The sequence below is a fragment of the Alligator mississippiensis genome, chromosome 2, assembly GCF_030867095.1.
Source record: "Alligator mississippiensis isolate rAllMis1 chromosome 2, rAllMis1, whole genome shotgun sequence".
In the NCBI taxonomy this organism is placed as follows: Eukaryota; Metazoa; Chordata; order Crocodylia; family Alligatoridae; genus Alligator; species Alligator mississippiensis.
In genome coordinates, this window is record NC_081825.1 from 134,544,108 (window position 1) to 134,558,102 (window position 13,995).

The window sequence follows — 13,995 nt, forward strand, 5'->3', positions numbered from 1 at the left end:
TAGCAGGTAAAATTAGCATAACTTACCTTTGAAGCACTTGAGTTGGCCTCTATAGTCCCAGCTCTGTAGTTGACTTAATTCTGCTATGTACTGGATTTAGGGGCTGTGCCTACATAAGATGCTGATTAAGTTATTACTGCGCAGTCATGTAGTACTTTTATACCCAAATACTTAATTACTGCACAGTAACCGTCATCCTGGTGACACTGACTGTGTAGTAGCTTGTAGCTTATTACTACTGCGGAGTAGTAATGAGCTACTGTGCAGTAAGCGTCTCGTGTAGGTGCAGCCAGGGAAAGCAGAATTTGGCCCATAAAGTATATAATAAAAACCATTTCAGTTATCTCTCTGTTGACTTTATCCTGGTAATATTAAGAGAAGAGAAACCCTTGTGGGGAAATTCTTGAGACTAGCCAAGCTAAATGTTTGCAGATGCATTCCTACCCACACATGTCCTCTTGCCATGTTTCTTAACTCCGTTATCATTCACCTCCGTTTGTACCATTTGTCAAAATTACAAACCCTTGTGGTTGCCTAAACATTGTACACAAATTATTTTTCTAAAACCACGTTAACTGAAAAAAAACAGTATGCAATTTTAATGTGAAACATGAGAAATCCAAGCCTACAATTAAAGTAGAGATTATAGGGAAAGAGGACTATAAATATTTATTTTTAAATTCCTGCTGGCTAGTAATCTAAACAATAAAAATTCCATGGTACCAGAAGCCTGAAAAGAATAACTCCCTTTTTTATAATTATGCATGTACAGTGTTTTTCATCTGCAGCATTAAATTATTTAGTTTTAATCATATTGCCCTGTACACAAACTCAGGAGGACAGATTCTCAACCAGTGTAAGTCAAGGTGGCTCCATTGACTTCAGTGGAGCTATACTGACTGATGCCAGCTGAAGATTAGCCCTGCTTCTATAATAATTGTCCATTTGGTCATAGGGAGGAAATTACACACACATTTGTACTGGCAGTGCTGTAGCAAACATCTAGGAATAAGCAACAATTGTTAGGAAAGGTTAGGTTGGCACTGTGGGCCAACATTTGTTTACCAGAGTAAATGTCATTTTTTAAATACAAAGTAGGCACGAGTCTTCAGGCTACTTTCCATGCATCATTAATCCTCTGAAGAAGCAATTGAAGAATGAATCTTATTAGCAATTAGTTGTAATGTCATTCCTAGCAAATCTGCATAAAAAGGTTTATGGTAGCATAAAATATGAGACACTTCTCTTTTATTTTCAGTTTGGAATAGTCATTTTCAGGGCATGTTATGCAGCAGTTCATACATTGTTATACCAAATTGCACCGGAGAAGATGAAAACAGGCAGTAAACCATTTCATATAGTCACTAAGCACCTTATTGATCTTTTAATGCATTTACACTTCCGAGTCATTCCAAATGTCTCCATTTCAAAACCACTATTAGTGTTTCAAATGTGAACAGTGCACCTGAACAGTCAATTTTTTGTCGTCATGTTTATTTTATCCATATCATTCTCTATCCATAATAAAAAAGTTACTGAATCAACCCTAAATTAACAAAATGCCTCATTAAAGGATCTTGTATATGTAACATCCTTTATTAAAAATTCTCATTAATACAGATAAGGGAGGAAATAAACCATAACATTACAATGTACGCACATCAGTAAATGCGTTATGGTTTTCACACTGAAAATCCACCTCTTTGTTATGGTAAGATAGGAAGTTTGAATCCCTTCTGCATATAAAATTTTATGTGAAAACATTTTGTTTTTGGTACTGGTAGTATTTACATTTTATTGGATCCTTCAGCAAGGGCATTAAATAAACAAAGAAGTACTAATGTGATCATAAAATATACAAAGATTTCTCAAGTGCTGAAATAATATCTCAGATATCTTACCTGTTTGATACATTTGAATTTAATTCTCATATTCAAAGCTTCACTCTGCAAACATTTACCTGTGTGCATCCGATTCCTCATGCAAGTGTTTTTCTTAGGCAGTAGATAAAGCACTTAGATACACTGGATTTGGGAGTCACATGTCCCATTCTCATGTCCTACCTGGAATAAATTGTTTCACCACTCTCTGCCTCATTTTTCCCATCTGCACAATGGTGATAATGATGCTTAACTCGTTTGCAAAGTCCGTTGAGATCTACTGCCAGAAGAAATGCAGTATGTAAGCGTGTAAGGTGTTTAAGGTATGGTGCTGCCCAGGAGCCAAGTAACAACAGAATCCCGTATTGCTGGACATGGTGCGAGTAGTTTTGGATTTGACTGGCATTGCTTTTGTGACTAAAGTTATATGGATCTGTTGGTCAACAACTAGACTGTAGTTAGCCTCCTGAGTCTAGAGCCTGATTTTAGAAATTGCTAAAATCTGTGGGAGACAAGTAGCTTTGAAAATCTAGTGCATATTTTCAGAAACAGTCCCTCCAATTTTGACCACTGACTGGCAATGATAATCAGTGATGGGAAATACAATATGCATTTATTTCCACTCATGACTTGTTTAGAAAGAGAATTTGGCTGCCAAACTCTCTGCCCTTTGATTTACCATAGCTGTAAGTTATAATGAAAAAGAAAAATAGAGGTGGAGAAGATAGAACTTCAAAACAGATGTCTAGGAAAACACAATAGAAGCTTCCTCTTTAATATTAAAAATGGTGGATGAATAAGTTATATTAAGCACTTTGAAATATTAAACCTTGTTGTTGTTTTTTATTTTATTTTAGTGTGTCAAATTTATTAGTAGAACATAGCCCAGTGGGAAGCAGTGCCTACAGATCAGTAGGTGAATGGCTGGAAGCCATCAAAATGGGACGATATACAGAGATTTTCATGAAAAATGGATACAGTTCAATGGATGCTGTGGCTCAGGTGACTTTAGAGTGAGTAGTTTCTTGATAATTTTCACTTAATTTGTTGGAGCAGGGTGAGAAGACAAATAGGTGTAAATGAAGTAGAGAGGTAGGCTTCAGAAGAGGACAAAGAAGGGAAGCAGTTCACTTTCATATGTAGCCATTAGTTTTCACAGAAGCCTCATCATTTATCACCTGTATTGATAACAAATGCAGGAGAAAGTTGAACTTAAGGTCACTGTGTTTGTTAAAATAACTGGGCTCCTGTACCAAATAAATTTACACATGATTTTGCATAACAGACAGACCATATTCTGGCAATTGGATTGTTTGGAGAATTTTTTTAATAAAAAAAATAAAATAAGCACAGTATTATACCATCAAATGAATGGGAACTGGAATCTCTTCTCACTTACATTACTCTTATACGGGTGTCACTGGCTTTTGGGGGAGCTACTCCTAACCACAGGTGATTTGTGGACAGGCCCAGTAAGTGATATAAGTGGGATGTGATTTTTACCTGCAAAAGATGAAAAACAGACATTTGCACAATTGATGTGGCTGACCTCATAACAGTGACAACAGACAATCAGTGAAGCCCGTGTCATAAGCCCCAAGGTCTGGATTCTCAGTTCCAACTTCCAGCACTGTAAAGGAATCCTCAAAAGGGCACAAATTGCATTAGCCCTGACAGGACATTTTCAGAAATGGCAGTCAAGCCTAGAGGTCCCCTGAAAATATCCAGCTAAAAATGAAACATTTTTTAAAGAAAGTGGGTCTGTTTGATCATTAATTGTTTTTTTGGATTCTGTGTGATGTTGAAAGGAAGACATGGGTCTGATACTGGCCCAGTTCCAAGCCCCTCTCCCACAAGAGGGGTGTATGTAAGCTATGCAACTGAAAAGAGCTCACCCTTCACTTGCAGGATTGGGTCCTGGATACATAGTGTGTGGGCCAGTGGTGCCCTATATCTTTATGTTTGCATGCCTCTGAAATCAGGCTGATCTGACTGTATTGAATACAATACATAGCATTGAATTCATTCAGTAAATGCCTTGGGGTAGTTGGTTTATTATGTGCCTTTTTTTTTCTTTAATTTTCTGTACCACTTGTGTAATAATTATGCCTATATTTTTTTTCCTATTATTTTTGCAAGCTGACCATAGAGACTGTGTTTCCAGCTTGGTTATTATAGGTTATCACAAATGTTGAATTAGAATGAAAAGGAGAATGACCCAGTCTTTTATGTTGTTCTAGTTCTGATCTCTCTCTCTCTCTCTCTCTCTCACACACCCCCACCCCTCCAGCTGGCCAATATGCATATTGAATCAACTGAAAATAATAAGAAATCCTATACTCACAGAACCTTAACAATTTCACCTGTTCTGCAAAACAAGATCAACATTGCTGTAGGAACTCACTATTATTCAATGGAATTCACTCTACAGAGTAGGAATTCCTCTGAAACAGAAAAAAATGACTTAATAACAGCTTAAAATAATATTAATAGTCTGGGGTCCAATAGAAGTGGAAATGTTGCAGTGTCTCTGCTCTCACTCCAGTTTTGCACTGCCCACAATCCTAATATCCCTTACTTACTGTGATTTCAGGACAGGGGCCAGACCCTGTAAATAATTAAGCACATGCCTAACTGCACACTTTGAAGATTCATCATGTTTTATGTCATTATATATTGTGTTTGTAGTACCTAGGAACCCCAGTCAAAAATAAGGGTCTCGTTTTGTTAGGTGCTTTATAGAAATGGAGCAGGGAAGACATTTCCTGCCCAAAGAATTCACAATCCACAGAGCAGACAAGAATAGCCGAGAGAGCAAACCCAGAGAGCACAGACATGGGATGAGGCAACAACTTGAATAGATCTGAGCAGAAAAGCTGAAGTTGTTGGGTCTGCTCACAACACTCAGAGTTAAGTAATTACATCAATCATTTGAGTATGGAGAGCTTGCCTTTTGCACAATCCTGAGACCCTCCACTTCCATAGTGAGAGCAGAGGCAAAACTCTTCTTTGTGAAAAAATGCAGATTCAGCAATAGCAGTGTTCCACCGATTTGTCCTGGTTTAACCAACTTATCTGTGTTGGGTGAAAAATTTGGAAAAGTCTGACTGTTCCATATTGAAAAAACTGTTCACATTTCAAAATCTGCTTCAGTTTTATTAAACTATAATGTTAAAAGTAAAACATTTGCTTACCTCTGGAATTAAATGTTTTATTCAATCCAAAAGAAAAAAAAAACTGTGTTGTTGACATTACACTGCCATTTTATTTTATATATTTTTTGGAATTACAAACAATTTCAGCAATCATCCCCTCCCTTCCTTCCTCATCTCCACTCCAGCATTTCCCAGCTCACCATGCTCTGGTTGTTAGGTTCTTCCATATTTCCTCCAGGTCATGTCAGGTTAGACAAACACTTTTCTAAAATGGTTTAGACAGGAATGCTCCTTCCTTGAGCAGGGGTTGGACTAGATGACCTCCTGAGTGTCCTTCCAGCCCTACTTTCCTGTGATTCTGTGTCATATGCAATGTATCTAAACCTCATTACACAGTATTTCTTAAGCATTTTCACCTAATCAGGGCCTAATTTGTTAGAAAAACATCATCATTTCTAAATTATTAAGTGGATTATACCTCCTCTAACATATACTAAAATGAAAGAATAAATAAGCATCCCATCCATGCCAAATTATTTGCTATTATTTTTTCCTTAAGCTCTCTCAATGTTTCTCTCTCATTCATCAATTCTGTGCTGTCCTCCCGTGTCCTTTTCTCTCCTCCCCACTTATATATATGCTGTCAGCTTCTAAAGCTGGATTTCAAACGACTAATGTCAATCCAAACAGGTTCTGGACCCCTTGCATTGATCAAAATATATATTTTACTCAGGACATGTCAAGCAGAGATTTTTATTATTGTTGTTATTAAAATTAGTCTCTGTTGTAGATTTTTCATACTGAAATATTCAGTCAGAAAAAAATGCTTTAAAAGAATCCCGTTGCATCATAAAAAGCCATTTCTCCTCAGAGAAAAGCAGGCTGTTTCAACCCATTCCCTCAAGAGCCAGAGGAAAGCAGACACTCATCCCACTACTTCAGTAGCCATCCTACCTACTGTACCTACTCTGCTCTCCCTAAACTTAAGGCTTTCCTGCCCTCTCTCATTTCTGCTTCTGGTTGCTGCCTCTTCTTTGAATTGTTTCTTTCTTTATCCTTTATTTACTCTTTATTTTTCTCCTTTCCCTTTGTTTCTTTCTTTTCAGTTGTTGCTTCCTCACTCATCCTCCACTTGCGTCTTCATCTATCCTTCCTTCTCCTTTTTTTAGCTCTTTCTTATCTCCGTGTGCTAATACCTTCTTACTTCCCCAAGTATTCTCCCTCCCTTGTTCTGCTCCTCTATCCCTGCCTGTTCCACTTCCCTGCTGCTGCAAGTATAGAAGCTGTGTGAAATTAATAAAATAAATGGAGCTCTTTTGCTTCGATAGATCTGGTAGGCATCTTGCTGATTTCATTTGCTGTTCTGCCAGTGCATTGAGGACAGCAGCAAGGGACAGAGGAGCAGTGGCTGGCAAAATATGCCAAGACATCAGACAAATGTATATCAACCCTTCCCAGCCCCCAGGTCAAAAGCATCCCATGGAACTCAGAAACAATATTCCACTTCACTTCTTTCTTTTCTTTTTCTTTTTTTTTTACTTTCTTCTCACTCACGAAACAGTTCCATGAAAACAAGGTGCTGCAGCAAAATACATTTGTGTGCTAATATACATTCGGCCCATGCCTGGAAAACTCTGTCAGAAAAGAACCAAGGAATATTTTTCAGCCCAAACATTTTTTCAGTGAACAATGCAGAGTTGCTGATGCAGAAATGTTCTGTGCATTCTTCTTGCTTTTACTGAATTATTTATATCAAAGACAAGTAAACAAACGTTTTTAAAAAAAACCTTCTTTTTGTCATTTTCCAAAAGACATATTTCATTTTTTAAAAAATTCAAGTTGACTTTCTGATAGGAAAGTCCCTTCAGTTTTGTTTCAACAAAAAAAAGTAATTAAAAGACCTTAATATCAGATAGAACCTGAAATGAAGCATCTCATTCAACCAGAAATGATTTTATTATTATTATTATTATTATTCTGTTAAATTTATTTTTAAATATGTTATCTGGCATTAATTTTTAAATATTTTTTCCCTTGGATTCTGCAGAATTGTGAGCTAACAAAGAGCTCAAGTTATTTAATGGCTTTAGTCACATTATAGCTTCTCCATACTTTGACCTTATCTGCACTGGAAACACCTTCCAAAAGGCAGGGAGTGCCTCTGAATTCTATTTTCTGGCAGCAGTATCCAAAGGTCGCACTCTCTTAGCGCCACTAACCCAGGTGGCACAGTAGCAACATGTTATCTCTGAACCAATGCCCACACCCTGGTTGACTTCTTGGCTGACCAGACCTAGCTGCCTCCAAAACCTTTCACATCCACAGAGCAGTGCAAAGGAGCTGGTACTTCCAAGAGCATCTAATGTACACGTTTTAAAATTTTAATTCCCTTTATTTAACTTTTAAACTGTGAAGAGAGGTCTGAAGACCGTTCCTTTTAATATCTACTTGCCCATTCTTTCAAAACATAATGTATTTTAAACTATATTCATACTGCTCTCCAGTATGTTCTTCAAAGGGCCCAGGCATACAAATCTTACACACAAGTTTTTGTTCATGGATGCGGATTCAGTGAATTCACTGAAACCACATGTTTGCCAAAATGCTGACTAGTATAAATAGGGGTTGCACAATTGGGCCCTAAAAGAAATCCAATTGTAATGATTCAACTCATTATTAAAATCAGTGGAGAGTATCTTTTAAAACTGAGTGGCATAATCATTTTATTTCTAATCTAGGCTAGTCTAGGCATTACTATACTCTGTTGCTGCATAATTTCTGTGAGCCAGTTCCTCAGCTGTTGCAAAGCACCAAAGCTCCATGGACTCAAGTCTAATTACCCCAGTTTACTGCAGCTGAGCATCTGACACCATAAGTTTATTATTGTAAGCAAATTAAATCCTGAGAATAAAAATTATCTTTAGACTTAGATGCTTCCACATTTGGGGCTATGTTCCTAAACAACTTCTACCGTTTTACAATCTAACACCACTGATACCACCTATTTTGTTTTACTTTGTTCAGACTTTGCTTTGCTCTCCACTTTGATAAGTTTTTGAGAAAATTAACAGGCCAATTTAAAATAAATTAATCAATGTCTGTGCTATATTTTATATACCTTGAAAATCACCAAAGGCCAGGTTTTTATCTAGGGTAAAGTGGCAAGCTTTCCTTGACTTCAGTACTCCAAGACAAAATGTTTCTTGTGATGAAAAACTGATCCAGATCCTTATCTGGTATAATTGGCATGAGCTCCTGTGACTTCAACAAAGTTCTACTGATTTACAGAAGCTGAGGTTCATAGCCACTGTTTCTGGAATAAGGGAAGAAATGCTGATCTAGCTACTGGCTACTAATACAGATATACTAACATTGTACAGGTTCTCTCAACTTACTTGGGAGAAACCCCTGGAATACACAAAGTTCTTTCATGGTTACAAGTGGGCTTTTTTGTTTTAGCTTTCATCTTGTGTTGGTTATTTTTGTTTTGCTTTATATTTTTCTTTTATTTTGTTTTGGGTTTTTTTATTATAAAGGAGAACAACAAAATATTTTATAGAGTGCAAATAAGAATCAAGTTAAATATTCCATGTAATTTTCAATATAGGTAATTGTTCAATATATTCCAGAGCTGGGACTTGGGGGGATCTGGTGATGAGAAGAGCTGAACATTTTCTCCCCCCACCCAATGGCATCAGTAAAACATTACAGTTTTTGAAGTCTTCTCCAAATACTATCTAACATGGCATTCCCCAAAAAAACAACCTGTATGGGAGGCAGAGGTGGAAATTAAATGGAAAGTGGAATACTGGATAATTATTTCCCAAAATGTAGAAAAATGAAGAAATAAAGAAAAAATCTTTAATATGAAAAACAGTTCTACATTCCAATGAAAAGAATATTTAATCCCTGATAAAATGTTAGAGCCAACATTTTCAGAAGTTACTATTAAATTCAGATGATGAATTTGGGACATCTAAAAAAGGCCTGATTTTGAGACAGCAAGCGCTGAGCACTTTTTGAAAATCAAGCTAAGTTATGACATCTTGAGTTGTACCAAACACCTAACAATTGAGCCATCTGAAACCACTGGTTACTTCTGAAAATCTTATTCCCCAGCTGACTTCCCTTGGGCAGGGGGCTGGACCCAATGATCTTCTGATGTCCCTTCCAGCCCTAATGTCCATGAAATCTATGAAATCTATTCTTGTGTCCAGCCAGTCCAATCAAAATCCAAATGACCAGTCATGGCAGGTTCAAACTGGAGATTATATGCATGTGTCATAGAAAAGACACCCTACTAAGCAACAAATTTTGGAAAACTAAAAATAAAAGGGCTGATTAAAGTGAATATCTCCCCAAGTCCTGAGCTCTACATGATTTAGCAAAGACCTGAAAGTTAATGTGTTCAAACAAAGAGTGATTTCTACATTTAGCTCTAATTCTTGCCAAGGGACGAATCTCCTTGTGAAAAGTGGAGCCTCACCCTCCACCCCCTCTTTCCGACCGGATATCAGACTTGAAGGAAACTGTGCCACTGGACAAGGCCTGCTCTTTAAACTTTGGGACCATCTAGTGACTTTGAGTGGGCCTGGAGCTCTATCATTACACAGCAAGAATAACTTTACCAGGACAACCCTCAAGAATAGATAGATCATGACTTGACTCTCAATCTGACACTTGGCTGGACCTATTGCTAACAAAATGTGGACTCCATACCATACCTTTTGAAAGATCTGTACTCACTGAATCTCAGGACACCCTGTTGTTTGTTATTAGTTGAATAGCTCTGAATATTTGTAATGATATGTGTTGTGTTACTCTGCATTGTAATTTTTCTTATAAAATAAAATAAATTATTTATTAAAAAAACACCGAATGAAAAATATTCAAGAATTCACCTGCTCCTGCTGCTTTTCCTAAACCTAAAAGTTCATATTTATCAGTTGGTAACATTGCGATTATTTCTAGAGGAACCGATTCTGATGTCATAATGATATAAGAAGGGAATAACAAACAAGAGCAGATGAACTCTTAAAAAAGCAAAACAAAGCAATGGTGTCCATATTGTACAAAAGCCCCCAGTATGTGGGTGTCTAACTCCCCTAGCATCTTTGGAAATCTCAGCCTGAGAATCCCCTATCGCTACATCTGAAGAATACCTTATGGCTTATGCCATCAGCAGTTCCACTGATTTGCAAGGGAACACTTGCACAGAAAGGCACTGCAGAACCTGAGTAACAGTGGTAGAGTCTGTCCCTATAATGGGACATGAATCAAGGGGAAATGGCATCCAGCTGCCTCAGTGGATGCTGAGTTCTTTTGAAAATTCAGTACCAGTGTGACCTGAGCCTGGAAATCTGGTCCTTGTTGTATAAAATATAACTAGAACCATCACTAAATGAAATTCTTGCAAGGTATTTTTATACAGCTTTAAGGCTATGAAGTCAACTAATTAAAAAGTGAGCTATCACAATTAAGGGCTAATTGTCCTCCACAAAGTTTGCAGCTGGGCTTTTAAGATTGGGGATGCTCTCAGAGTACCAGCTGTATTGCTTATATGAAGGCTTCTTGGAATTAGCTAAGGACACACCAGCAATTTTAGCTGTGATTTTCTTGTCTTGGCCTTGTTTAAGCCAATGCTTAGTACAGTATAAGGGTACAATTGTAAATGGGTTTGTGTTCATTTTCCACCTTGGATCAAAGAAAGAAAATAAAAAATGAAAGGCCTCTTCATAGTACAGAAATGGCAAGTGTATTGACACTCTGGTTCAAGTATATTAAAGAATGGAGACTCAGTGGGATTGGGCACCTATACACATGACGGAGTTCTACTCTCATGCATGCTAATTAGCATGCATCAGAGCAGACTCGCTTAAACGAGTCTGCTGGAGCACACTCATTAGTATACTCCAGCAACCTCTGCGTCACATGTACTCAGTTTCCCTGCATTTCAACATTGTGGCGGGGGTGCTTTAACTAAAACTTGTTGAATGAGCCTTAAAGTGCCCTGCTGCCATTTTGAGGCATGAGACATTGAATATACATGATGCTATGGGTGCTTTAAACAGAGTGGCTCTCAGAGCTGTTCTAATTAAAGCCCTCTTCTTTCTACCCTGGAGCATGTATATAGATGCCCAATGCTTTTACACATGCCAGTGTCCCTCAATCTCCATGATTCTATGTATCTCTAGTCCTGCTGTGCGCACAGGCTGAATGATAAGATCTTCTAATGACCAGACATCTTAATAAGACTGTTGCGCACAACTTTGCCTGATTCGTGTGCCCAGTTTTGGGGCCCATATAATTAAGTTGCTGCCTTTAAAAGATTTGGGGTGAGAATTTAAAAAAATGTGTAAGTCATTTTCAAAAGAGACTTAGGCCCATAGGAACAGTTAGAGACCTAAATCATTTCTGAGAATGAGTCTTAGGCCTTGTTTGCACTGCCTCCACATGAAGCTTGGGAGAGCCACCCAAAAGCAAGTCCCATCCCCTCACTTCTACTCAGTGGCCATGTCTACATGAGACACTGATTGCACAGTAGCTCAAGACCACTGCACAGTAGTGTCACTATATGCTTCCTGCCATGTAACACTACTGTCCAGTAGTCTTGAGCTAGTATGCAGTCGACATAACAGAAAAGCTGTTCGGCAACACTACTGCACTGTAACTCTGGTTACTGTGTAGTTATTTAGTATTTGTTTATACAAGTACTAAATGACTGCACAGTCAGCATCTTGGGCAGGCATGGCCAGTGTATACCAAAGCCCAGAAATCAGACCATGAATATGTACCAAGAAGTACACCCAAGACTGAAAGCCTGAGAGTGATACTGGGACACTCACTTAGATTTCCTTCCAGTCAGTCACAGTGCCTCACCCTGGGCATGACTACATATGCTTTAATGTACCATTGTTACTGCACATTAAATTTAGTACCTCTAATATGAGATATAGTACTAACTAAAAGTGCAATAACCGTCACTACTGCACAGTAGTGTCTTTTTATTAAACTTAATCCACAGTAGACTAATTCTACTGTGCATTAGCGCATTGCATGCCTTTCGCTGTGACTTGCTAATGCACAGTAGAATTAGTCTACTGCGCATTGTCTCATATAGACTCGCCCTCTAAGAATAAGTGAGTTCCTAGTGTGTGCTTCCCACTGGCAGTCCCAGGCTCATCATGGAGATTATGTAGACAGGCCCTTTAGCTCCTAAGTCACTTCGGTGCTTTGGGAAATGCTATTACTGACTTTGTCATGAGCAAGTTATCTTGACTATGGTACAGAGTTTTCTTTGATAACGGCTGTGCCTTAGCACTTATCTTTTATGCACTGCTAACAACTGAAAGGGGAGTAGGAAGAAGCAGACAGCCTTAGCATGAGCTGGGAATGATCAGTGTACATCGGTAGAGCTATGTTGACTTAGTCCAAATGAGTATCTGGACCTTGGGTTCATTTCCCCAGTGGGTTTCTGGTTTATCTGTGTACGGGCAGAGGAACATGTGGTGACCTCTCTTGTGTACAAAGACCATGTAGAATTTCACCCAAGGGATCCACAGTCAACAGAATCAACTTATTTACCCCCATTTATAATTAATGCAGTAGATTTTCTGGTGCCTAACTTGTACACCTAAACTGGAATATTCAATTATTCTTAATCTTTCTATCTCTTAAATCAATAATGCACTCAGAGGCATGGACTCTGTAGGGCATTCTATGGCAAAGAAAGAGAAACATTGTAGCAAGTATCAGTATCTTAAATTGCAGTTGGATGCTTTGGAAGTAAGAAACCAAATGCTACTCCAATGTCTAAGGGAGTTCTATAATTAGATTAATAGAACTGTGTATGGAATACAAAAAAAATGTGTTTTCCTAATAAAGTTTTGGGCTGGCTGTTCTGCATAATCAGCAAGAACAGACTGATACGATCAGAGAAAACAGTACATATATAAAATATTAGCAGCCAGATTTTCAAAATATCTCAGCTTGCCTTTAGACATTGGAATGAAGCAGCTGCATTTTCAAGAGCCGTTCATCCAGCAGCTCCCACTGAAAAATAAGTGGGTGTTGACCCCATTAAAAATCTGGTCCTATGATAGTATTTTTTCCTTTGGTGTGAATTACCAACTGTGCTATGTACATAAAATAAATCACATATAACAATAGCATTCCTACATTTTCCTTCATTATTAAGAGCCGTGTGTCATTTGCTGAAACATTTTCACAATTCAGTGGAGGCAGAAATGAAAACTCGGACTCATAAAAAGTTAGACACCTTTGCAGCCATTAACAGCCCGTCATTCGAAGTAACGAGCATACTGTTGTGGTTCGCTGACCTCTTGCTTTGTGCACAATAGTCCGTGATTTTTTTTATGCAGCTGAGAGATGCACAAGATAAAAAAGGGTATTACACCTAAAAAATGTTTTGCCTAGAGCAGAAAATTCAGCTTATTCCAAATCAGAAGGTTGAGAGTGCGTTGGACTACAGACCTAACTTTCCTCCGGGAGCTTACCTTGTCCAAGTACCAGCATCAGTGCTCCATTACTTTTTGTTCAAAGCCATCTGATTATTTTTTAGCTGGACAGCTTGCTTTATTTTCACACCCACTGTTGCCCTGAGCGCAGAGGTTTTTTGTGACACGTAATAGGGACACAGGCTCAACATGAAAGCCAGAAAAATATTCTGAAAATCTTTGCCCGCTTTCACCTGAGAGACAGCAACCAACAATCCAGTTACCTTATCTAAGGATTTCCTTATCCAGTTCTTTTATCTAATGAGTTTAAACAGTGAACATTCTGGGCTGCATTTCAAAAAATCCATTTTGGCTCTTGAAGCATCCAGATTTTCAAAGAGGCTAGGTGCTGCTTTGTGTTTGGTGAGAGGTGAGAGGTGCTGTCGTGTGTCTAATTGAGACACCTTAATGTGCAATGGACCATTCTACTGTGCTTTAGTGTGT

At 38.1% G+C, this 13,995-nt stretch overlaps 1 protein-coding gene across 16 annotated transcripts in view; it reads left to right on the forward strand.

Annotated features, from left to right (window-relative positions):
- EPHA5 (EPH receptor A5) overlaps positions 1 to 13,995 on the forward strand; it is a 365,570-nt gene that overhangs the window by 319,060 nt on the left and 32,515 nt on the right. For 8 of the 16 annotated variants that reach the window (XM_059722183.1, XM_059722189.1, XM_059722187.1 and 5 more), the window contains one exon: positions 2,738 to 2,893. In XM_059722183.1, the coding sequence (XP_059578166.1) occupies positions 2,738 to 2,893 (156 nt within the window). Of the gene's footprint in view, positions 1 to 2,737; positions 2,894 to 9,471; positions 13,204 to 13,995 lie in introns of those variants that run through there. The other 8 variants (XM_059722182.1, XM_059722181.1, XM_059722194.1 and 5 more) reach the window with 3 other exon arrangements.